Consider the following 25,410-nt stretch of genomic DNA (forward strand, 5'->3'; position numbering starts at 1 on the left):
GGCCGTTGGCACACAGGAGTGATGGGAGTGATAAAGGGCCGTTGGCACACAGGAGTGATGGGAGTGATAAAGGGCCATTGGAACACAGGAGTGATAAAGGGCCATTGGAACACGGGAGTGATGGGAGTGATAAAGGGCCATTGGAACACGGGAGTGATGGGAGTGATAAAGGGCCATTGGAACATGGGAGTGATAAAGGGCCATTGGAACACGGGAGTGATGGGAGTGGTGAAGTGTACGCCTATGAACAGATTCCATAAAAAATTTTACTTTAATGGAAAAAGTCTGCTTTTCGTTCAAAAACAAGGGTTTGACCCCAAACCTTTCAGTGGTAGTGTGTGAATGAATGTACCAATTATACTATACCGTGGTTGCGAAAGGGATTGATGTCTGTACGCATTAAGGGGAAAAGGCTTATTGATGTCTTCCGCTCTCTGTTCCCCGGCTCAGGGTGATAAGTCGGTCCGAGTGATGCGCTCGCTGCTGGCGACCCAGCAGACGTTCGTAGACAGACTGGTCCATCTGATGAAAGCGGTGCAGCGAGAAAGTGGGAACCGCAAGAAAAAGGTGAGTGTTTGCTCCCGCTCCCCCGCCTGCTCTGTTTGTTTCATCGCATCGGTGTCTGTCGGATTGCAGCAAGATAATAATTATAGTCAGACAGATAATTATAGTATTATTTCTGTATATAAAAATATTTTTTTTAAATTATTATTTTTATTTTATTTATTATTCTATTTTGGGGGGGATTTATTATATCCCCCCCCCCCGGGATAAGTAAGTGATTTATGCAAAGAATAAACCATTTAAATCAGCGCATGACCGTATATGTTTCTACGATGTTAGATTTAATTCTGGGAGATTTATTGGGTTAAACTTTTTGCGCCAATCGTTTACAGAACGAGCGTCTCCAGGCTTTGCTGGCAGATAATGAGAAGATGAACCTGTCGGAGATCGAACCCATCCCTCTGCCGCTCGAGCCTCAGGTGAAGATCCGAGGAATCATCCCCGAGAAAGCCACCCTGTTTAAGGTATAGATTATATACTGAATAAAAAAACTGCTGCTCTGTGTTTAATTTTATTTTTTAAATAAAGTTTTTCCTTGTTCAGCATGCGTTTATTTAACGGGAAAGTTAATAGTTTCAGCTTTTCTTTTTTCCCCCCTCAATACTGAAATCGTAAGTTTTTGGCCCGTTTCTGTAAGTAAGTCTTGTATGGTGCCAGCGCATGCACGCATCACTTTGGCTGCCCCCTGGGCCAGAATAAGCTCCATAAACTCATTCTGAAGCCGCGAAACCGTCAACCCATCCATCTCCGACGAGCCGCAGTTTATTTTAGGCGACCGGTTCGCTTTAATAACCCAACGGAGCTCAATTTAAACGGACTGCCGCTGAACGCGCGTCGGCGGAGAGGCTCATCGGGCCAGACAGGATTAGTCTGAAGGCATCCGGGTTCAGACCCGCGCAGAATGTGTAATGAACGCCGCCGACGCAGCGAGAATTTCCATCCACATCCGTCTGCCGTGCACACAAAAAATAAGCTAATCAGGCTCGGCGGACTGCGACTCCCATCATGCTGCACCCGTGTACGCTCAGCTGCAGGGGAAGCCGGATATGGGCCAACGAAACTGCTCTAAACTACAATTCCCATCATGCTGAGCAACTTTTTAACCCCCACCTCTGTCCCAGCACCTCCCCCCCTTTCTGATTCTCTGCCCCATGAACTGGGGTAATAATAAAATACTTTTTTATTATTTTTTTTATTATTATTTTTTTTTTTTAAAGCTCCCGAGCGGGACCCTCTTCCCGTGTGAGTGGGTTTTGGTTATCGTCCGGTGACATGTTGTCGGTTGGAAGGATATTGTTTGTTTTCTCGGCTGTTAACGGGATTTGATGCATCTCCCGCTTCGTTTTTGCTCCTTTAGAGCGCGCTTATGCCTGCAAAGTTATTCTTCAAAACTGAAGACGGAGGGAAGTACCCCGTTATCTTCAAAAATGGCGATGATTTGCGTCAAGACCAACTGATCCTTCAAATCATTTCATTAATGGATAAGGTAATAAATATTAAGAGGTGGAATGCGTGGCCCTCGCTGAGATGCCGTGGCTGCAAATCTATTTCTCGCTTTCTCATTCTCTCACTCTCTCATTCTCTCACTCTCTCACTCTCATTCTCTCACTCTCTCACTCTCTCTATCACTACTCTCTCTCTCTACAAGTTTATTGTGCACTTTCCTCCGCCGATAATGATTTTTGACATTTTTTTCAAATCCATAATATATATATTTTGTTTTTTTACAGCTGTTACGCAAAGAAAACCTGGATTTAAAGTTAACGCCGTACAAGGTTCTGGCTACGAGCACAAAGCATGGTAATTTTTTATTATTATTATTTGTTTGTGCGTTTTATGTATTTTTTGGAGCATTTTTCTTACACAAACTTTTCGTTAACTCTTTAAGTGCCAGTTGGGTCTGGTCGTAGCCACATTTAAAACTGGCACGATGCCAGTTTGGGGCACCAAGGGTTAAAAGCTGATCTTACACCCTGCCTCATTGATGTGAGGTTGGAAGGGGGGTGCTGTGGTTGGCGGGTGCTCTTCTTTTTTTTTATTTTTTGGCCCCTGTGGTGAAGACGGCCCAGGCAGGAGGAAGTATCCGGGGTTGTCCTTGGATGGAGACCAAATGTCTGCGGGTTTGGCCGGGAAAGCTTAGCCTTCCTTATCTCCAGAACTATATTCTGCGTGAGCTGTCGCTCCGGGGTAGATGGTCGGCGCCGCAATTTCTTCTTGTTGTGGACGGCAGCGTGATGGACGGGCCGGGGCGCTCGGGAAGCCGCGTGCCGAGATCTCTGACACACGCCGCGTCGTTTCTCTTGCAGGGTTCATGCAGTTCATTCAGTCGGTTCCGGTGGCCGAAGTCCTCGCCACCGAGGGCAGCATACAGGTAACTTCTGTGTGCTTTTACATTGTATGCGTGTTACTTTTCCTTTTTGTGCTGTAATCGCTGTAATGTGTGTGTGTGTGAGTATGTATGTATGCGTGTGTGAGTATGTATGTATGCATGTGTGTGTCAGTATGTATGTATGCGTGTGTGTGTCAGTATGTATGTATGTATGAGTGTGTGTGTGAGTATGTGTGTGTGTGTGTGTGTGTGTGTGTCTGTATGTATGTGTGTGTGTGTCGGTGTGTGTGTGTGAGTATGTATGCGTGTGTGTGTGTGTCGGTATGTGTGTGTGTCGGTATGTATGTATATGTGTGTGTGTGTCAGTGTGTCTGTATGTGTGCGTGCGTGTGTGTGTGAGTATGTATACGTGTGTCGGTATGTATGTGTGTGTGTCTGTGTGTGTGTCAGTATGTATGTATGTATGTATGCGTGTGTGTGTGTGTCGGTATGTGTGTGTGTGAGTATGTATGTATGCGTGTGTGTCGGTGTGTGTATGTATGCGTGTGTGTGTCTCTGTGTGTGTGTGTCAGTATGTATGCGAGTAAGTGAGTGTGTGTGTGTGTGTGTATGTATGTGTTGGTCTGTATGTAAGTATGTGTGTATGCATGTGAGTGTGTATGTGTCTGTATGCGTGTAAGTAAGTGTGTGTATACATGTGTTGGTATGTATGTGTGTTGAAAACTGCCCTGCGCTGCCCCGGGGTGGGCACTGAGATGAAGGTTTTGAGGTCTGCAACTTGGCTTCATGCAGAAAATTGGAAAGTCAGACGGTGGCCGTCCGTGCCGTGCTCAACGAGGAAAAATATCACCGTTTAGTATAAACCGCCATTTACCGGTAAAGGAAGCAGCATTCCCGTATTTTATTATTTTTCGTTTCTTTACACCTTCTCACAATCCCTATTCTATCTGGGGTTTTTTTTTTTAAATTTGTTTTAGAACTTTTTTAGAAAGTATTCACCGAGCGAGAAGGGGCCGTACGGGATAAGCGCCGAGGTTATGGACACGTACGTAAAAAGCTGCGGTAAGTACACGGGGTCCGGCTGTACATGAAGGGGTTTTAATGCTGTAGATGAAGCGCCTCTCGTTTCCAAACTCTCCACTTTCTTACATCGTGGATTTCACGTGAGCCCCAGAACTTTCCTTACGGGGGCTTCATTAACGTGATAGGACCATCAACATGTTTAAATCTAACGTGTCTTTCTACAGGATACTTACTAACGGGAATATTATAATATTTGACTCAAACGCCTGTGTGCTGCCATTTTGGAAGACTTTAGGGGGGGGTTGGCTTCTGCCCGCGTGACTTCACAGCACTTCCACCTCGCTTTATGACCGTGGGTGTTTTAGCAGATAAACCCGATGTAATGTAGGAAACGGAGAAGGGAGCGAGCCGCTTACAGACCGGGGAATGCTTTTAAACGCGTCGGTCGCTGGCTGTAGACGCCACCCTCCTCCTAATGAAAGCCGGACCACCAGGCAGGATGCGAGAGAACGCGCTTTATTGTTTATGCAATTACATTCACCAGGGGAGGAAAAAGTGACAAACACAGGAAAAGTTTCACATCATTAACACACAACGCAATGGCAAGGAATTACGCTGATGGCACCAGTGACATAGAAATGGAAGTTAAAGGGTTAAAGCGTTATAACTGTAACCAACAAAACCAATCCGCTGTCATTTATACCTAAAAACACGCTCACCGCCGTCCGCTTTGTCGTTGCAGCCGGTTACTGCGTCATCACCTACATCCTGGGAGTTGGCGACCGGCATCTGGACAATCTCCTGCTCACCAAAACAGGTCTGCTATCCGTTCATCGAGTGCATGCATGCATGCATGCGCGGAGCCGATTAACATTGCGGAAACGATGCGGCCTCGGCGCGCTGCTGTTAACACTTGCCATCCCTTGGCGTCTCTCCTTCCATGGGTTTGGGGCAAAAACTTTTAAAAAGCCCTTTTTTGTTTCCCTGTGAACAACACCCCCCCCCCCTCCGTTACTGCTTCTGGGTCACATGACAATTAAGCATTCCCTGTAGAATTGTGAATAAGGCAACATTTTACGCGATGAAACATTTTTCCCCCCCATGAAAGGCTCGCGCCTTCGGCAGCTTGGGAGTGATGTCTTCAACGCGTCGTTTAGCTACCAAGGTGTTGCGTTCAGTCAAGTAGGCGGAATGTATAAAGTTTGTAGAGGGCCGTTTCGGTGTCCACTTGGTCTTCATGAATTAAAGGGGGGTTTTTTTAGGGTAGGGGCTCCACGTGTCCCCAGGAAGAGCTCCCACGGTCACAGTTTACGATTTTAATAATGTATTCTCCAGTTTATGTCTACATTATAAAGGGCTGATTCCAGGGGGTACCTCCTGCAGGACAGCCCTGTACAATGGATGGTTATATTGGCAAGCCAGCCCCGTACAATGGATAGTTATATTGGTGAGCCAGCCCCATACAATGGAAAGTTCTATTGGCGAGCCAGTCCCATACAATGGATAGCTATATTGGGGAGCCAGCCCCGTACAATGGATAGTTATATTGGTGAGCCAGCCCCATACAATGGAAAGTTATATTGGCGAGCCAGCCACCTTCAGTGGATAGTTATATTGGGGAGCCAGCCCCGTACAATGGATAGTTATATTATTTCCATGTAATGTAGTTTTTGGATTATAAAATGGGTGATAAATGCCATTTATTCCACCTGTTGTCATGTAGAACAGCGATGGGACTATAATCCGGATATTGTGACGCAACCTATTCAGGGGTCCTGGCTGCACTATCCCGGGGAGCCACTAGAGGGCAGTCGAAGCCCACTCATGTAGATCGTTACCTGCGTGTTGTTTTCTGGCCGCTCCAGATTCCAAAAAAAAATCAGTTTTTTCTCTTTGAAGTGTAACGTTCTGGCCGCGGAATTAACGTCTTACTGAACACAGAGCTAGGATTAAAAATGGCTTTAGTGAGATAGCCGGCATCGAGTATCGCTGTATAAATAGGATCACGTTTAATGTGCTTTCGCCTCCCCGTTTTCCCCATTAGCAAAGTGTCTGCTATCGGTAACGATGACCGCATCTTTTTATGCGGGTCGTAGATCTGATCGAGTCTTTGGCCCTCCGTACGTCTCGCGAATGGAAACTCGCACATCTTTCCGTCCGTCTTGGTTCCTGTTTCCATATACTTTAGCAATCGCTGTTGGCGGGCTTCATTACGCTGTTTTGTTTTACAAATATGGACTTTATTTTGGTTTGTTTAAATCATTTTAATTTTCAATATCTTTGGGGGCTTTCGACATCGTTCAAACATCCACATATATTTTTTTTTTCTTTTTTCGGGCTCATAATAAATATTAACCAAGCTGAGTGTTGCGTAATAAATACATCTCTTGCATCATCTGATGGCGCCACGTTGGTCTCCATTGGCCCGTAGCAGTTGCTAGCATGGTGTCATTAGCATACCTTGGATCATCTCTATCTCTTAACCGTTGTGGACTATTAACATGACCATTCAAAAGTTTGGGGTCACTCTGTTGTCATAGAAAACAAGGACATTTCTGACATAATTTGCAAAAGGGTTTTCTAACCATCAATTAGCCTTTTAAACTTAAACACAACGTGCCAATGGAACACAGGAGTGATGGGAGTGATAAAGGGCCAATGGAACACAGGAGTGATGGGAGTGATAAAGGGCCAATGGAACACAGGAGTGATGGGAGTGATAAAGGGCCAATGGAACACAGAAGTGATGGGAGTGATAAAGGGCCAATGGAACACAGGAGTGATGGGAGTGATAAAGGGCCAATGGAACACGGGAGTGATGGGAGTGATAAAGGGCCATTGCAACACAGGAGTGATGGGAGTGATAAAGGGCCATTGCAACACAGGAGAGATAAAGGGCCATTGGAACACAGGAGTGATGGGAGTGATAAAGGCATAAGAAGAGATTCTGTTAAAAATATTTTTTTGTTTTGTTTAAAGTGACCCCAAACTTTTGAATGTTCATAGTTCATAGTGTATCCTGTAGAAGTAATGGTAGGCAAATCCCAAGACTAAGGCTCTGAGAAATGTGGCTGCTAATGGCCGTGGCCGCTTAAATGTGGTCTAGAATTGGGTTGCAGTAGAAGTTACTTGTGCATATCAAAATTTAGCTGCAGTCCCTCATGTACTTTGCTTTCATACCTACATATACCCCGATGTCATCCGGTGAAACGAATGAATGAAGATATTTCTGCTAAATAATGTCATTGTAGAAATTTCATTATATTTTACATTTCCCTAAATGTCCAAAATACTGAATTCACAGATGAGTAACAATGTTTCTGCACGGTGAAGATTTATAAGATTTTTTTAATGAAATATTTTTAATAAAATAAGTAATATGTATGTATATGTATGTGTGTGTATATATAATTTATTTATTTAGAAAATATTTATAATCATTTAACAATTGCATCAGCTGGCCTTTAATAAGCTAGTCAACCCCCCCTCCCCCCAAATTTAGGATAAACCCTGAGTTTTTTCTGGATTGATGGACAGAATTATTGCACGGGAAGGATAAAAATGAATATGGACCGAAGCTCTCCGGCCCTTTTTCCTATACAATGCATTTTAGAGTCCATTTTTTTGGTAGACTCTAATAGCTGAAGGATATCTGCACGGATTTACGTGCAAAAAAATGCCCTGGAGTGAATTCTGCTTCATTTAACTCCTCCCCCTGCTGCCTCTCCTGAAACCAGGGAGCGTACCTAAGTATGCATCGTGCACATGCTCAGTAACGCTCCCATCCTAGTTAATAGAGCATGTGGGAGGAGTCTACATGTTAGTAGAGGCAGCCGAGGGAGGAGATAAATGAGACGGAAGTCTTATCGTCCAACACCGATAAATAATGTACCCTCCAATTACAAAATTAACATAGAATTACGGGGACAAGGAAGATTCTGAGGGTCCACGTAGATATTTTATATTTTAAGTAGGGATCATAAGTTTTTGGGTCTTGAGTGAGGTGGACTAGACCTACATTCGTCATCTCAACCAACCTTCTCCGGCCTCTAATACGTCCCGGTGAATAAGCAGCGGGGAGAGCGCTTCGTTTCGTTAAGTAGATAAGGACCATTCAGCCCGTCTAGTCTTGGCCGTATTTAAAGTGCGGTGTCCCTGATCCCGAATGGGTTCCTTCAGTGTTTCCTCGGAATCCTCCTTGTCCCCCGTAATTCTATGTTAATTATGTGATCGAAGCGTACGTTATTTATCGGTGTTACCTCCTCCCTCGGCTGGCTCTACTAAGAGCACGAAGTGTTAATATTGAGGCTCCTCTCAGGTCGGGCCAAAGATCCCTTCGAAAACCACAGAGACACAAATGAGTTCTGGCCGTTCTGAGATAAATTGCCTCCTTCTGGTCACGCAGGGGCCCTCTTTCTTTACTTTGTTTTTTTTCTTTATTAACATCCGAGGCCCTAAATCATGCGCGAGTCGCCGTGCTTTACAAAGCATACAAAGGGAATAGATGACTACCCTGTAGACATAACATAGAGGCTGCAGGCAGATCAGACCCGTTGTGGACCTTCCTTGGTCTCGTCTTACATTCAGGAGCCATACGTCTATCCCATGCGTGTTTAAATCCCCTCGCTGTATTGCCCTCCACCACTTCTGCTGGGAGGCTGTTCCACTCATCTACCACCCTATTAAATGTTCCTTAATGCAGATGTTGGGTCCATTTCGGTGACCAGAGAAACAATTACCAAATCTGTACCGACTTGCACCCGATTATCTGCTTATTGTGCAGAAATACAAAGGTCTATGTCTGCTAAGTTGTGGGGAATGGGTAATACCCTCCCAGCAGAGATGGTAGAGGGTAATACAGTGATAGAATTTAAACATTACGGGATAGGCATATGGCTTCTGAATCTGAGACTGGACCAAGGACCCAGATTCAAGAGCCATATTAAAATTCCTTCTGCTGGGAGGCTGTTCCACTTATCTACCACCATCCCAGAAAAACTTATGTCCATACAGTGGGTATTTATCCTGTGTTTATCACGGGATGTAGAAGTACACATAGCTCTCCACCAAGACAGACCGTCGTTAAGACACTGAGTCATTCCGTGACTCAACTATAGCTTTATAATTAAATTATTTCTCAGAGGAAGGTTGGCCAGGACTTCTGCTAGATTTATCGAGGATGACGAGGCAGTCTGCATGGAATATCACTAGCAGTTCCCAAACGCTGCCTTTTTTTAAAAAATATATAAATAATCGGGCATATTTTTGCCTGATTTTAACTAAAATGTCTCTCAGATGCCGTCTTATAGGTCATGGTTCCACCAGCAATCCTGGATGATGGGTGAGGCTTGTAACCAAAAAAACCCATTATGGAAAGTTCAAAGTTCTAAAACTTCATTAGACGTTGTTTGGCGGAGTTTGTCTGTAGATATTACATGTAGATTTGAATTTATTCGTAACTTCCCATCTGTAGCTCTTCAAGGTCTGTTTAATCATGTCGTAGCTCGACTGGTTTCACAACAGAACCCTCGAGAACGCAATAAACCGTTTCCACAAGTGCTGGTCTGGTAGGCAGAAGCATAGTCAAGACGAGGACAAATTCATGGTCCTGGTGGCCGACGAGATGACCGTCACAAGCAAGAGGTCAACGCAGGCAGCAATGAGGAATCATACAATGAACTAAGCAGGGTCCTACAAGGCAGATCAAAAGAGCCACCTGCTAGCCCAGCAAGCAACTTTAAGCAGTAGAGAGAATTCCAAATAGAGACTTGCTTGGGTTCCATTATACAAGGAAAAAGAGGTCATCTTCGGCAGCCATCTTGGATGAGGCAACAGTTTATGACTAGGGGGACACCTGCTGGTTGGAGGTGCAAATAGCATGCATTTCTTACACATGTTAGACAGAGCCTCACATGGCTGGTGTTGGGAAGAATTGGGACTGAGAACCAAATCCTATAAGTGGCTCCTGACTCGGCGTGAATTTGTTTGGAGATTGTAAATACTTTTATTGTTGTTATTATTTTTCAGTTAATTTTGAATAATTTATTGGCAGCCTAGCAATGAATGGAAACAGAGAATTTTACAAGATTGTTAGAAAAACAAAGGATTTTATGTTTTCCTGATCAAATGTGTTTGTTTATACCGGGAAACCGAAGCACGTGTGCCTCGTGTAAGAGAGACTTCCACGGACATATTTCCAGCGGGTAGCAAAAGCCAGATTTAATTCGCTTTCGTGTTAAACCCAAATTTTACTTTTTACTTCCTAAATATTGATTTTTATTTTGAATCCCTGGGATTTTGAGCCTTGGCATTTCTATATTTATGTAAAGTAAACACAGATGTTCATAGATTGGATCTGAGCGCTGGTAATGTGCTGCTCTTTGTTTGTTAAATATGCCTGATTTTCACGTCATTGCAGCCGCTCGGTAAATTGAGATTGAGAGCAGACATAATGTGTCCCTCTTTTAAACACGTGAGTACAGGCTGTACGTGACAAAATGAGTATATTACTGTATACAGCGCTGGGGGGTTATATTACTGTATACAGCGCTGGTGGTTATTACTGTATACAGCTCTGGGGGTTATATTACTGTATACAGCGCTGGGGGTTATATTACAGTATACAGCACTGGGGGTTATATTACTGTATACAGCGCTGGTGGTTATATTACTGTATACAGTGCTGGGGGTTATATTACTGTATACAGCGCTGGGGGTTATATTACTGTATACAGCGCTGGGGGGTTATATTACTGTATACAGCGCTGGGGTTATATTACTGTATACAGCGCTGGGGGTTATATTACTGTATACAGCGCTGGGGGTTATATTACTGTATACAGCGCTGGGGGTTATATTACTGTATACAGCGCTGGTGGTTATTACTGTATACAGCGCTGGGGGGTTATATTACTGTATACAGCGCTGGTGGTTATTACTGTATACAGCTCTGGGGGTTATATTACTGTATATAGCGCTGGGGGTTATATTACAGTATACAGCACTGGGGGTTATATTACAGTATACAGCACTGGGGGTTATATTACTGTATACAGCGCTGGGGGTTATATTACTGTATACAGCGCTGGGGGGTTATATTACTGTATACAGCGCTGGGGGTTATATTACTGTATACAGCGCTGGGGGTTATATTACTGTATACAGTGCTGGGGGGGTTATTACTGTATACAGCGCTGGGGGGTTATATTACTGTATACAGCGCCGGGGGGTTATATTACTGTATACAGAACTGGGGGTTATATTACTGTATACAGCGCTGGGGGTTATATTACTGTATACAGTGCTGGGGGGTATATTACTGTATACAGTGCTGGGGGGTTATATTACTGTATACAGTGCTGGGGGTTATATTACTGTATACAGCGCTGGAGGGGTATATTACTGTATACAGTGCTACAGAATCTGCTGTCGCTATATATATACATGTAGTGTGAGAGGGAGTGAGTGTTAGTGAATATGATTAAGTGTATGTAAGTGTAAATATGTGTAAACATGTGTATGTATGTGAGTGTGTCAGTGGGCACATGGCAAATTGCCCCTGGGGCAGAAGGTGTCAGCCCTCCCCTGTATACAGTGCTGGGGGGTATTACTGTACACAGCACTGGGGTTAATGGTTAAGCAGTAAAATATTTTTTTGCATGGGACTTCTTTCTTTTAGAGATTCGCTATTAAAAAGCAGAGTCGCTTATCTACTCAGTGTCCTGGTCGCCTACAGTACGTGCGCGGGCAGCCACCATCATGTTTCTTCCATTTTATATATATATATATTATATATATCTATATATATTTATTTTTTAACTGAATCTTTCGAGATTCCGATAATAATATTAACAAACTGTTAAAATTATTTAAAAATAATGAATAATGATAAATGCTTTCCTGTTTATTTCCCGCAAGTCCTTAAATACAGATTGTGTTATCGCGTCCCGTGAAGCCCTTTCCTTTATCTTTGTTGGAAAATGGCTGAAAGTGCACATTGGAATGTATCCCATCCTCCCGGAGAGATACGGCATGAATTATAAAGCGAGATGTCTTGTTTGATAAGCGTCTCCCTCTCCGTCAACACCTTTTGCTTATAAAGAGAACTCCCGTGACTCCCGACCTCTGTAGTCTCGCCCGTCTAAAGCTGATGACGGTGGCTTTTGAAAATGCTGACAGTGACCGCTCGGAGAGAAAGCTGGCCGACTCCAAAATCTGCTGTCCATATAATAAATCTATCTACGGCATCTTCGCCATGGGTTAAACGTTCTTTATGCTTTCCCTCCTGGTCACATTAACCCCTTAAGGACAATGGGCGGTCCCTAAACCCATTGAAAACAATGCATTTAGATTTGTCATTAAGGGGTTAAATAATTACTTGTTTGGGTACGCTAAGAATGTGGTGGATAAATGGCAAAAAAAAAAGAAAAAGTATATGAACCCTTTTGGAATTAATGGGTTTTCTGCATTAATTGTTCATAAAATGTGATCTGATCTACGTCACAGGTATACACCGACACAATGTGCTTCGGCTAATAACACTCGGACAATGATAATCGTTCACGTCTTTATTGAACACATCCATTAAACATTCACACCCTTGGATTTAATAACTGGTCGAACCTCCTTGGGGCAGCAATAACCTCAAACAGGCTCTTCCAGTAGCTGCGGATCTGACCTGCACAGCGTTCAGGAGTAGTCTTGGGCCGTTCCTCCGTACAGAACTGCTTAAACTCTGCCATATTCCTAGGACGTCTGGTGTGAACGGCTCTCTTGAGCTCATTCCACAGCATCTCTAATGGGTTAAGGTCGGGGCACATTGTCCTGCTGCATCACCCAACTTCTACTGAGCTTCAGCAGGTGGAAACCCACCCTGACATTATCCTGTATGATATCTTCATAAACTTGGGAATTCATTGTCCCTTCCATGATGGCAAGCTGTCGGGGCCCCAAAGCAACCCCAAATCATGATGATGCTTCCACTGTTGTTTTTATGTAGGTATGCGGTGCCGTTTTTACACCATACATAGTGTTGCGTGTACTTCCCGAACAATTAAACCTTTGTTTCATCAGACCACAGAACTATTTCCCAGTAGCGTTGCGAAAGGGACAAGGTGCTCTTTGGCAAGCATCAGATGAACGGCAATGGGAGAGCAGCGGCTTCCCCCGTGGTCTCCTGCCATGGACTCCATGCCTGATCAATATTTTGCTTATGGTAGACTCATGAACAGAGATATTAACCAGGGATTCCTTCAAGACTTTAGCTGTTACTCTTTTTTTTTTTTTTTTTTTTTTACCTCATTGAGCATTCACCATCCTTGGAATCATCTTGGCTGGGCGCCCACTTCGAAATAAATCTTCTCCCTTTATACAAATCAACAATTCTTGATCTTCTGAGATTTCTTTGTGAGGCATGGTTCACATCAGCAGATGCTTCTTGAGAACAGCAGACTCAAAATGTTTGAGTGGTTTTTCTTTTAGGCCAATGTAGCTCTTAAACTCGCCTCCAATTCCATTTCATTGATTGGACTCCAGGTTTGCTAAATCCTGACTCCAATTAGCTTTTGTTGAAGTGATTAGACGGGGGGGCTCACATACTTTTCCAAACCCACATTGAATGTTTGAATGATGTATTTAATATTGACAAGAACAATACAATATATATATATATGAACCTCTTTGCATGCCGTATTATATAAAATCCATTTATATTAAGACGTTATTGATCCGTTAATCACTATGGGTCTGAGTGCGTTAGTCCACTATGGACGTCTTTACCATGAAGTTGTTTAATATCTGGTTCTGGTTCCGCCGAATGTCCGTTGGAAGACCTTTTCAGAATTCTAACCCTGAGCTCCCCCTCCATGTTTGCAGGAAAGCTCTTCCACATCGATTTTGGATACATTCTTGGAAGAGACCCCAAGCCTCTGCCTCCCCCCATGAAGCTGAACAAAGAAATGGTGGAAGGAATGGGAGGAACCCAAAGCGAGCAGTACCAAGCGTTCCGCAAGCAGTGTTACACCGCTTTCCTGCACCTGCGCAGGTACAGTACCTTGTGAGAGATTAAAGCCCATTGTGTGTGTTTCCCAGTTGTAGATGGTAACTGGCCAAATGGCTAGCACATGTATATGTCTGTCTGTCTGTCTATAGCCCTTAAAGCCCCAAACGGCTTCACAAATGAAACTGTGTAAATAAAATATTATTATTCTTCTAAAATGTTACATAAATAGTTCTTTAAGTCCAGTACGTCACATTAAATAGTCCTAATAAAGCCCCACCCCTAGTCACGCTGTTACCGCAACCCCCCCCCAATATAACTGTACTGTTCAAAAGTTTGGGGTCACTCAGCTATTTTCGTGGAAAACAAGGACATTTCTGGTTGTAACATAATTTGAAAAAGGGTTTCTAACTATCAATTAGCCTTTTAAACTTAAACTTGGATCAGCGAACACAACGTGCCATTGGAACACAGGAGTGATGGGAGTGATACAGGGCCATTGGAACACAGGAGTGATGGGAGTGATAAAGGGCTATAGGAATACAGGAGTGATGGGAGTGATAAAGGGCCATTGGGACACAGGAGTGATAAAGGGCTATAGGAATACAGGAGTGATGGGAATGATAAAGGGCCATTGGAACACAGGAGTGATAAAGGGCTATAGCAAGGGTGTCCAAGTTGTTTCTGCAGTGGGCCACTTCATCAGAATTGTATCCGTGCGAGGGCCGCACTCATTTTTCACTGAGAGAAAATATGGCCTTTAATAAAATATGCAGATTAAAATAAAGTAAAATGACGCAAAACCTTTACTTTTCCTCTCACTGATTTCTGGGATTTCTGGGCCTAAAAATTCAGGATTCTGGATAAGTAAAAATAAAATAGTTCTATTTATTTTAGGGATGCACTAAAATGAAAATTCTGGACCAAAACCGAAAATTCAGGGTTCACTTAGCCGAAACTGAAAGTGCCCCCCCACACACACACTTTTAATAAAAGTAAGTCACCCACCAAAATTGTACAAAAAATTATATATTATGATTGTTAACAGCAATCTCAGGCATACCCAGATTCCAGCATGTACTGGTTGGCTGGGCATTGTATTTTTTTGTCCAATTTTAGTGTGTAACCAACGATAAATTAACGATATGACTTGGCATGATAGGAGTGTGATTGCTAACAGCACACACACTCTTTTTATACCTAGGCAACCAGTGAATGCTGGAACCTAGGCATGATGGGACTGTGATTGCTGTTAACAGATTGCTGTTAGCAATCACACTCCTATCATCCCAAGTCAGCCAATACATGCTGGTGCAGACCCCATACTGCTGGCATCATCAATACACAAGGGGGGCAGCTAGCCAGGTTTCAGCATGTACTGGCTGACTTGGGATGATAGGAGTGTGATTGCTAATAGCAATCTGTTAACAGCAATCACAGTCCCATCATGCCTAGGTTCCAGCACTTACACATCCATGCTATCACACACACACAAATTCATTCATTCACAGATTCATTCCCTCAATCAGACATACTCATTCACACAACCTCCCCCACCCCCTTACCTGCTCTACAGCTCTCGATGCCGCTCACAGACTTCAGCAGGGGGCGCGGCCTCCCTCGTTCTCCCCACAGAGGAGGCAGGACTGGAGCAGAGAACAAGTAAGCAGCAGGGCTCTTGTGATCCTGGCTGCCGATCTCACGCATGTTGGACGCCCCTGGGCTATAGGAATACAGGAGTGATGGGAGTGATAAAGGGCCATTGGGACACAGGAGTGATGGGAGTGATAAAGGGCCATTGGGACACAGGAGTGATGGGAGCGATAAAGGGCCATTGGAACACAGGAGTGATGGGAGTGATAAAGGGCTGTAGGAACACAGGAGTGATAAAGGGCCATTGGAACACAGGAGTGATGGGAGTGATAAAAAGCCTCTGGAACACAGGAGTGATGGGAGTGATAAAGGGCCATTGGAACACAGGAGTGATGGGAGTGATAAAGGGCCTCTGGAACACAGGAGTGATGGGAGTGATAAAGGGCCGTTGGAACACAGGAGTGATGGGAGTGATAAAGGGCCTCTGTACTCCTATGAAGAGATTCCATAAAAATTCAGCCGTTTCCAGGTACAATAGTCATTTACAGCATTAACCCCGTCTGCGCTGGATTTCTGATCCATTTCATGTTATTTTAATGGACAAAATTTGCTGCTCTTTCGAAAGCAAAGGAAATTTCTAAATGACCCCAAACTTTTGAACAGTAAGGTGCAACTGGCCCCTTTTTAGATGTTGGAAGGTATGGTAAGAGGATGAGCAGGGTTCCTGTACACAATATAGCACAGTTTTATAGCGTCGTTTGCTGCTTCTCCAGCTCCGTTTTGGGTTTGCACACGGTGTTTAATCGCCTGCACAACTCGATGGCTCCAAAATATCTCAAAATAACATCCGCCGGGTTGACAGCGTGTGACCCGTACAGTGCAGAGCCAAACCGTGGAGAACCGTAATTATTTGTCACATTAATCCTCCCAGAAACCATGTTTTCATTTCACCTTCTCAACGGCAACAGACGCTTAAACCTCTTCCGGAACTAATTAATACCAACATCACAATACTTTGCCCGCGTCTTAAACTTTTATGTTCCGTGTTTATTTATCGTACAGGCTGTGTTTGCATATTGGCTTTATGCTTCAAGAACCCGGGAATATATAATTAAACTTAAATGATCTGTAATTCAATGACAGTCTTTTTTTTATTATTTTATTTTTTATTTATTTATTTTTTCCTCCCCTTGAAATGGCAAAGATGTATCGTAACTATGGAAATGCTGGAAGGTGCTTTGTCTTATTAAAAGTGGAGGTACTAATATACTGTCAGCTGTAATGGATTAGGAGCTTCTTAAAAGACTAGGAAGGAAGAGATGTTATTAATCAGAAGGACAAACAGGACCCTACTTTCAAAGTGATGATGATGATGTCGGAATTAACTTGTCTCGCTTAGATGTCGGATATCGGTCACATTTGGCCTAGAAAATGATGATAATTTATGACATAATACTAAGTCGTGAATGATTATTCAATGCCAAAGGTTTACCAGGTTGGCGGCTCATCTGAATTACGTGATGTCAAGCTCACTTTCCATGGGTGGGGGGGCAGTGATGACCTCAAATTTTAGCCGTATTTAACAAACCAGGAAGAATAAAGTACTGGAGCTCAACTCCGGCCCCGCAAATAAACAGGAGGGGTAAAAAGGGGCGATGAGCATCTGTGGAACGTAGCTCCTAACACCGTCAACTAGAATGATGAGGGCGATAGTCGCTCAACCCATGAAAGCAGCTACCGTCGGCGCTTAAAGGGTGTCATATCCGTGCCAATGGGTATTTTCTAATTAAAAAATGATTATTTTAAATTTTAAACTCTGCAAGAAAACTCTTTTTTAATGATTGGCCTGGCGTGGGTTATGGGCCCCTTAAGAACCTTCGGGGGAAAAAAATCCCACATTATATGAAATCCTTTTAATACGTTTAAAAACTCATCACCATCATTTTATGGTCCTGTAATTACAGCACGAACGGTGAAATAATTAGCTTTGTGCCCTTTAAGCATAGTAGATGACGGCCGTAAGAAGAACACTGCATACTTTAATTAACTTAATCATTAATATTATTCCTCGCCGATACTTAATAAAGCTCTTTAATTTTCTCCCCATTTGGAGGACTTGCAACCTCATGAAGTCATGTACTCTGAGAGGTATCAAGGGCCTCGTCTCGGCCAAAGAACATAATGTGTTATTTTTGATAATGTTACCCGAGCTGTTATTGCTTCTAGGTCCTTCCCGAACATATAATTTCAGCGGTCTCGCGCGGTCTTTATTTTAGCCTCCTTGATAGGCATAAAAATCTATCCTTGTCTTGTGTAAAGTGCTTTTTGTAAGTATAGGCTTGTTGGTGGTCACTTTGCTTGGAACTGTCACCTAAACGGCGTTTAAGGTAACGGGTAACACCGCCAGTTGGTGACACGGAGACTACAGATCAACGATTGGGTGTGCGGGACACAGACATGCTTTTTGTGGGCACTGACAAGCTGTTTGGGGGCAAAGATGGCACAGTCAAACTGTTTGGGGGCACAGGCAAACTGTTTGGGGGCACAATACAGAGTGTTTGGGAACAACGATGGCACTGACAAGCTGGGGACACAATACAGGCTGTGCCATCGTAGTCCCCAAACACCCTGTATTGTGCCCCCAAACAGTTTGCCTGTGCCCCCAAACAGTTTGACTGTGCCATCTTTGCCCCCAAACAGCTTGTCAGCTGGGGGCACAATACAAGCTGTTTGGGGACAACGATGGCACAGACAAACTGTTTTGGGGCTACAATAGCACTGATAAGCTGTTTGGGGGCAAACGTGGCACTCACATGCTGTTTGGGGGGCAAAGTCGGCACTGTGGGACATGTTGCTTGGAGAAGTCAGGGGGACCCGGGGCAATTTTTACACCGGGACCCTGTGGTTTCTAGGTACGCCCCTGGCAGCAGGCGTTGGCAAAGCATATGTATAGGTTAGTGGTAGCAGCATTGCTGATATAAACAGGCAGGGTGTGCGGTCCAAGTAGTTCTTATCCTGTCGATTTGAACACTTTATGGCCTTTGTCGGTTTTATGGGCAAACGCGCTTCACTTTTTTAAATTCCAGTCGCAATTTAATTATCAGCCTCTAGCGCCGGGCGGGAATAAAGTGTGACGAGTGACAACTCGTCCGCCGATACAAAGTTTCTCAAACAGCTTTATAATGAAAGAGATTAGCTCGAAGATTGTAGAAATCCCCCGAAGCTTTCCGCTGCCATGGAAACAAGGGGAGTATAAAAGGGGATTTACAATAATTGTATTCCTTTAAGACGTCTGTCTCCTGGATTCCGCACAGTTGGCTGGACGGAGTCATCACGATGCAAAACCTGTCGCTTTATGGCACATTCTTTGTTATTTTGCTTAGAAAGAGAGACTTTGCCTGCAAAATAATGAATGGTTTGAATTTGGATCGTATGTGAAGCGCTGACAACGCCTAGGGGCTGCAGTCCCACTGAATCAGCTCCTTGGTAAGCAGGATAGCCATGAAAAATTAGAGAGACTCGCCAAACTTTGGGGGTCCTTGGCATAGCGGTGGGCTATCGCTTCGATCTATGGCCATAAAGTTTGATGGAACCCCTGAGATTCTGTAGGGTTCTTCATATCGCGGCCTCTTACGAGAACAAAATAAATGTATTTTTGGTAAAATGTTCCATAAAGCTGAACAAATACTTTTATCGTCTTCCTGTTTTGTTTTTTTTTTGTTGTTTTTTTTTTTTTAGGTATTCAAATTTGATCTTAAACCTTTTCTCTCTCATGGTGGACGCCAACATCCCAGATATCGCCCTGGAGCCGGACAAGACGGTCAAAAAGGTAAGATCAGTGGGGATCTGGGTTTTAAAAAAGTAAATAAATCTGTACGTTAACCAATGGTAAAACAAAAAAAGGGATATATATATATATTTATTTATTAATTTAAAAAAAAAAATAATATGTAAAAATAGGTGCCCAATCATCATGTGACCCTCCTGCTAGAAATATACCTTAAAAAAAAAAAAAAAAACTTTCTTGCCTCCAATTCAAAATATAACATTTCAAATAACATTTGAAAACACATGAATCTGGAATATTGTTCTACTGAAGGGATGTGTTGAACTTAAATCAGGGAGGGGGGGTTATAATGGGACCTAATTTTTACAAGAAATTCTCAGTAAGATTGCAAAAATGTGTTGTTTTTTTTTTTGTTTGTTTTTTTTTAAATTACGGGAACAAAGATAATGGCAACAAAACAGTAAACCCCCCATGTCACAGAAGGGTTAATATCGCCGTTTGGGTGAGAGGCCGGGGAAGGCGCGTTTCTCGCAAGCAGATGGGTTCAGGTTAGACGTTAGAAAGGATTCTATATTAAAAAAAAAAAAAATTCTTGGTTTACCTAAAAGTTTGTGACTTTTACTAACGATGAACCGGAGAGGAAACGTCTCGTTCCGTCAGACTGATCCGGACCGGAGCGATCCCCGCCGCTTCATTGCTGCAGTAAAAAGAAAGAGTCATTAGAGTCAAGAGACATAATCACACTTTGCTTTAATCCATCTTTATCTTCATAAACATAGAACCCGCCGGCAGATCGGCCCCCATCCGGCCCCCGTCTAGTCTACCAGTTTCTCCTGCTGTAAAGACTCAAACCTTAATCAGTCGTTGGTCTCGTCTTAGATTCAGGAGCCGTATGCCTATCCCATGCATGTTTAATACCCTCACTGTATTACCCTCTACCACTTCTGCTGGGAGGCTGTTCCACTTATCTAGCACCCTCTCGTAAAGTAAAACCCCCTTAGTTTACATCTAAGCCTCTGCCCTGTTAGTTTTTAGTCTATGAAATATGTAATGTTTCTATCCTATTCCCCTCTCTCTCTTTACTCTCTCCTCCAAGTCGTACATGTTGAGTCCTTCTTAGTCGGAAACTGTCTTGTCATTTTTCTAAATGCCCAATCTGAGCTCTAAAAATGAAGTGTTGTCCATAAACTGGTGTGAACCTGACCTATCTTCTGCCGAGATTGTGTCTTCTGACATGAAACTGGGGAGGAAAAAGGAGGTGGGCAAGTGAGTAAGTGGAATGTACGATACGCAAAGTCTTCAGACTTAAAAGATGAAGGCCGAGTACAATATGTGTCCGGCTTTGGAACTGTTAAACTTGGCAGGGTATTTCTCGCGCATAATAACCCAGCACAGGGAGGATGTTGGCAAGGAGCAGAAGAACAGATATTGCCTGCGTCTGAGTTTTCCATGATGTAAATTGAGTCCAAGTCTGAAATAAAGGCAACATGGAAGGGGCAGATCTTTGTAAGTTCAGTCCATGCGCTGTGAGGACTACCTGTATAGGGTGCGGGCAAATAATATGAGGAATGGGAGATGTAGGTTTTTGGAGCGCGGGAATCGGTAATTCGGGACATGGAGCTACAGATGACAAGGGAGATGCTGATGGAAAGGGGAGACCGGGTGATGTAAGATTAGTTGGACCCGGCTTATCTTGGATAGGTTGAGCTTGGTAGTCTTTATGTCTTACTAGCTAGGTCAGCGATTGGTGTACGAGAGAGAAATGGGGTTATACAGGAGATAGATGGAGGGGGATGCAGTGAGTGGTTAGAGAAGGGAGATTGGGGGATGGAGAGGAGAGCGTGGGGAATGAAGGCGATGGATGGAGGAAAACGAGGGACGATGGAAATCAGATGAGATACTCGTTGGGGAAACAGATAGAGAAATTCAGGAAATGGTGGAGGGAAGTGAATGAGGAAGCAGGAGCTGAATAGAGGAATGAGTTGGGAACATTCCTCGCGGATGCAGAAATCAATCTAACCAACCATCTAAGATTAGGGGGTGGGATGAGGAGGAGATCTAACCAACGTTCTAATATTTGGGGTGGGATGAGGAGGAGATCTAACCGAACATTAGATTTGTATTCTAAGGCTTTAAAGTTTCTTAAAAACTTATCTGAAAGTGGGATATCCTCACCGTATTTAAAGGCTGAATCTAAGAAGAGACCAACCACTGATTAAGGTCTGAGTCTTTAAAGCAGGAGAAACGAGCAGACTAGACGGGGGGGCCGAATGGGGGCCGATCTGCCAGCAGATTCTATATTTCTGTGTGACCAGCGGCGGGTGGCAAGCTTGAGATATTAAAGCATTTCTGTCCGCTTAGCACCTGCATTTCTAACAAGGCACGGTACTTGCTCCCTTGGGTTCGATTGAATTTCTTTTTACACCCTCTATGAACCTTTAACCTCCTTGCCGTTCTTATAGCTGCCTAATCACCCTCAGCCATTGATGGATATTCCCCTGGCTGGCAAGCAACACCACCGTCTTAACCCCGACTGGCCGTTCTATGCCCGCTGTGACATCATAAATCAAGCCATTACCTTTTACCTAAAATATTGCTTATTAGATGTGCTAATACCTGTAGAACTTACACCTCTGCGGAATCGATTGGCTGTTGGTTTAACCCTCTGAGCACTGGAGGGGTTATCTATTCATACCGGGAAACAGTCAGGGAGTGTCTGTGTTCTGCTATTCATGATATCTGAGCATCCCGATTGGTGCTTTTCTGGCTGCTATGACACAGCTGCAACCCCTGCTTGGCAACAGGTGACTATTCAGAATCTGTACCTGCTGACAAGTCACGTTTTCCGTTCAGTAGAACCAATTGGTTCCCACTGTTAGCGAGAGACTCTTTGCGATGGGGAATTAAAATGTTAAATACCCAGCGCCTGTATTTGGTTTAAAGGGACAGTCTAATGTCTCTAAAACGCCTTCTATAGAATAATGCACATTAAGGTACCCTGTGAGGACTTTAACCCCCTTAACGACCAGTGACGTGCCAGGCCTCAGGACAAATAGTAGAATCTATTTAGCATTTTTTTTGACGAGTAAAAGATTTTTCAAGCGAGGAAAAAGTGGTTTTGTTTTTTTGTTTTTTTTAATTTTTCATCTTTTTTTTTTTTTTATTATTGGAAATTTAGATGATATGATCAAAAAAAATAAAAAATGGCATCGGAAGAAAGCCCTTCTTGACCTGAAAACAATATATATAACTTGGGTGTGGGTTCACTAAATGGAAAAGGAGAAAATTACTGCTAAACACGAGCGCCGCAAAAGTGTTAAAACAGCCATTGTCACGAAAAGGGGTACAAAAAAACCAAAAAAGCCCTGTCCTTAAGCGGTTAATATACATTCTTCAAAAACATACATTGCTTCGGTTTAAGTGAAAGCTTCACGAGGGTCTCGGCAGATCCCCTGTCTGTAGATAAGGTTCCCCGAGCCAGCGCAAGTCTCACTGCACGGTAAATAGCCGGGGTAAGTAGAAGGGGCAAATGTGTTTGCCAAGGGGCAAATGTATTTGCCAAGGGGGGGGGGGCACCATGAGAATTTAAAGGGACCACACGGCTATCCTGTGCAGTATTCTGTATATGATGGCTGGAGCGCCCCGTTAATGTGTGTAAGGGCCACGCCGTGATATTATTGAAAGGATAAATACATAACGAGTGTTTTCCCCTCTTAAAGATCCCGACGCGTTCAGAGTCATTTAACCCGATGCCGCTATACCTCGCCGCTACATGAAACCAGGTCGCTTTCAAGCTCAAAAATTGATTTTCTTTTTCTCCAAGGCTTTAAACAAAAAATCTATACATATTTCAAGAAAGTCAAATTAGCTAAAGATCTGTTTGGATTGACCTGTAAAATGAAATGGCACGATAAGTGCGAGTTAGGTCAATAGCCGGGACAGCCGTGATCCTGTATTTCGGTTAACGTGTGTGTGTGTGTGTGTGTGTGTGTATATATATATAATATACCAATACCAATTGTGGCCTTTAGGCACAATCTCTCATCACCCTCAACAATCCACTTTTCTGGAAGAACAGAGGCTCACTTATTGTTTTATACAAATTTCCTTTATATTTATAATTAGTATAAGTTTGATTGTATACTGTAAGTATATAGATATATATTTATATATACATATAATAAAGCAATCCTCCCTTTTGAAATTAAAAACCCAGAATAAAAGAGAGAACCTGCATTAAGGGAACATCTACCTTTTTTTTTTTTAAATTACTGTTATCAAATTAAAACGGTTTTTGCCCTGTAATATAATGTTTTCAGGCAGCTGCATATTAGCCATTTGTATGATTTCTCGCTCTGTTATCTGATCCCCGATCTACTAAACCCCCCGACTCCTTATCATACTGCCTGTGGGAAACAATAGAATGTCTCAGTCTTAATCACCCAGTCGGAGGAGCTGACTTTATTAGCATCGCCATAAAGCATCAGCTCAGTGTGGTGTTTGACCTGGGAAAGTCACCCAAAATATCACATGACTGATAACAATGACGGCTCCAGATCGGTAGATAAAGAGTTTATTGGAGCAATATAAGATTTGGGGTTTTTGTCAGCGCAGACCAACATTACCGTTATATTACAGTATACAGCGCTGGGGGTTATATTACAGTATACAGCGCTGGGGGTTATATTACAGTATACAGCGCTGGGGGTTATATTACTGTATACAGCGCTGGGGGGTTATATTACTGTATACAGCGCTGGGGGTTATATTACAGTATACAGCGCTGGGGGTTATATTACTGTATACAGCGCTGGGGGGGTTATATTACTGTATACAGTGCTGGGGGTTATATTACTGTATACAGCGCTGGGGGGTTATATTACTGTATACAGCGCTGGGGGGGGTTTATATTACTGTATACATTCGGAAGGGCGAACCTCAGGGAGCTTCTTGTTCAGAAGAGCTGAACCGACCTTTTATAATGCATAGCTAAATCATTAAGGAGAAGAATATCCCAGCTTAGACCTTCCAGCAGGAGATGGTCAGTTTTTGCACTTATTTTGGGTTGACCCCAGTAAACTGAGCTGGACCCATACAATGAATGATTAAACTAGGGAGTCAACTCAAGAAATCGCCCCACATTATAAGAGTGTTGTTTTTTGTTTTTTTTTATATTTAGTTAGATATGTTTGCTGGCATTTCAACCATTTAAAGGATGTTCCCCTTTAAATATAATTTGTTTCTTATGAAACGTTGGGAGTGAGTATTTCCATGGATGAAGGTGGAGGTGTCCCACCAAAGCCGTGTCTGCTAACCCTAGGATAAGCGTCCCTCAATACAGCTTGCGAGGGGCCAAGAGTTTTTGTCATACTGGCCAAAACAACCCCCCCTCCGCACATTTTAGCGGACACCTTTGTTGGAGTGTGTGGCCTGAGACGGAGCTGTTTCGGAACATGACATCTTATCGTAGCGTTCCCCTTCAACAGATGGTGAGGTGGCCCACATGGGACCTGTGATTGAGGTCCGTGTTGGACACATATAGATATCCATCAATTTTTCAGCTTAATGGGATGGTCAGAAAAGGTTCTCTGAAGTCCTCGACCTGCCGAGGGTCACCACTGGGCGCACAGTGCCCAAAAATGACAACTGTCTCGCCCAACGAGACAACGAGAAGATAAGCACCACTATAGAAGCCGGTGGTTAAAACTAGCAATGGCACCACGAACAGAAACGGTTAATCTCTGTCACCACGGAAGATAAAATTTTCATTGAAAAGATGGAAAAAAAATAAATTTCTATTTGTATAAAATGAATAAAATTAAAATGTGTTTATTTTTTTTCCCCACTCTACAATTTAATCTCAACACATTTCTTAATATTACCGGTATTAATAATATTGGCTTCATTTCGCCTTTCCTCTGTTTCTTCATTTTAACTTTGTGATGCGTTCACCGGGGGGGATCCTACATCGCCATTAAAATTCCCGCAGCATCTATTAAAATTATTGTATCATGAAGAAAATGAAACTAATTTTATGTGTTTTAATGGACTGAGCCAAGACAGATCAAATATCCTCACTTTGCAATAATTACACGATTCAGGAAGACATATAGTTAT

The 25,410-nt window shown here is 43.2% G+C and overlaps 1 protein-coding gene across 1 annotated transcript in view; it reads left to right on the forward strand.

The window, feature by feature from the left end:
- Nucleotides 1-25,410, forward strand: part of LOC149280877 (phosphatidylinositol 3-kinase catalytic subunit type 3) — an 89,397-nt gene that overhangs the window by 27,010 nt on the left and 36,977 nt on the right. The window contains exons 16-24 of the mRNA XM_089499984.1: nt 451-567; nt 897-1,028; nt 1,922-2,050; nt 2,295-2,364; nt 2,871-2,935; nt 3,871-3,955; nt 4,659-4,733; nt 13,790-13,958; nt 19,245-19,335. Of these exons, the coding sequence (XP_089356110.1) occupies nt 451-567; nt 897-1,028; nt 1,922-2,050; nt 2,295-2,364; nt 2,871-2,935; nt 3,871-3,955; nt 4,659-4,733; nt 13,790-13,958; nt 19,245-19,335 (933 nt within the window). The remainder of the gene's footprint in view (nt 1-450; nt 568-896; nt 1,029-1,921; nt 2,051-2,294; nt 2,365-2,870; nt 2,936-3,870; nt 3,956-4,658; nt 4,734-13,789; nt 13,959-19,244; nt 19,336-25,410) is intronic.

Source organism: Sceloporus occidentalis, unplaced genomic scaffold (assembly GCF_023333645.1).
Source record: "Sceloporus occidentalis isolate IW3139 unplaced genomic scaffold, rSceOcc1.0.p SCAF_144, whole genome shotgun sequence".
NCBI lineage: Eukaryota > Metazoa > Chordata > Lepidosauria > Squamata > Phrynosomatidae > Sceloporus > Sceloporus occidentalis.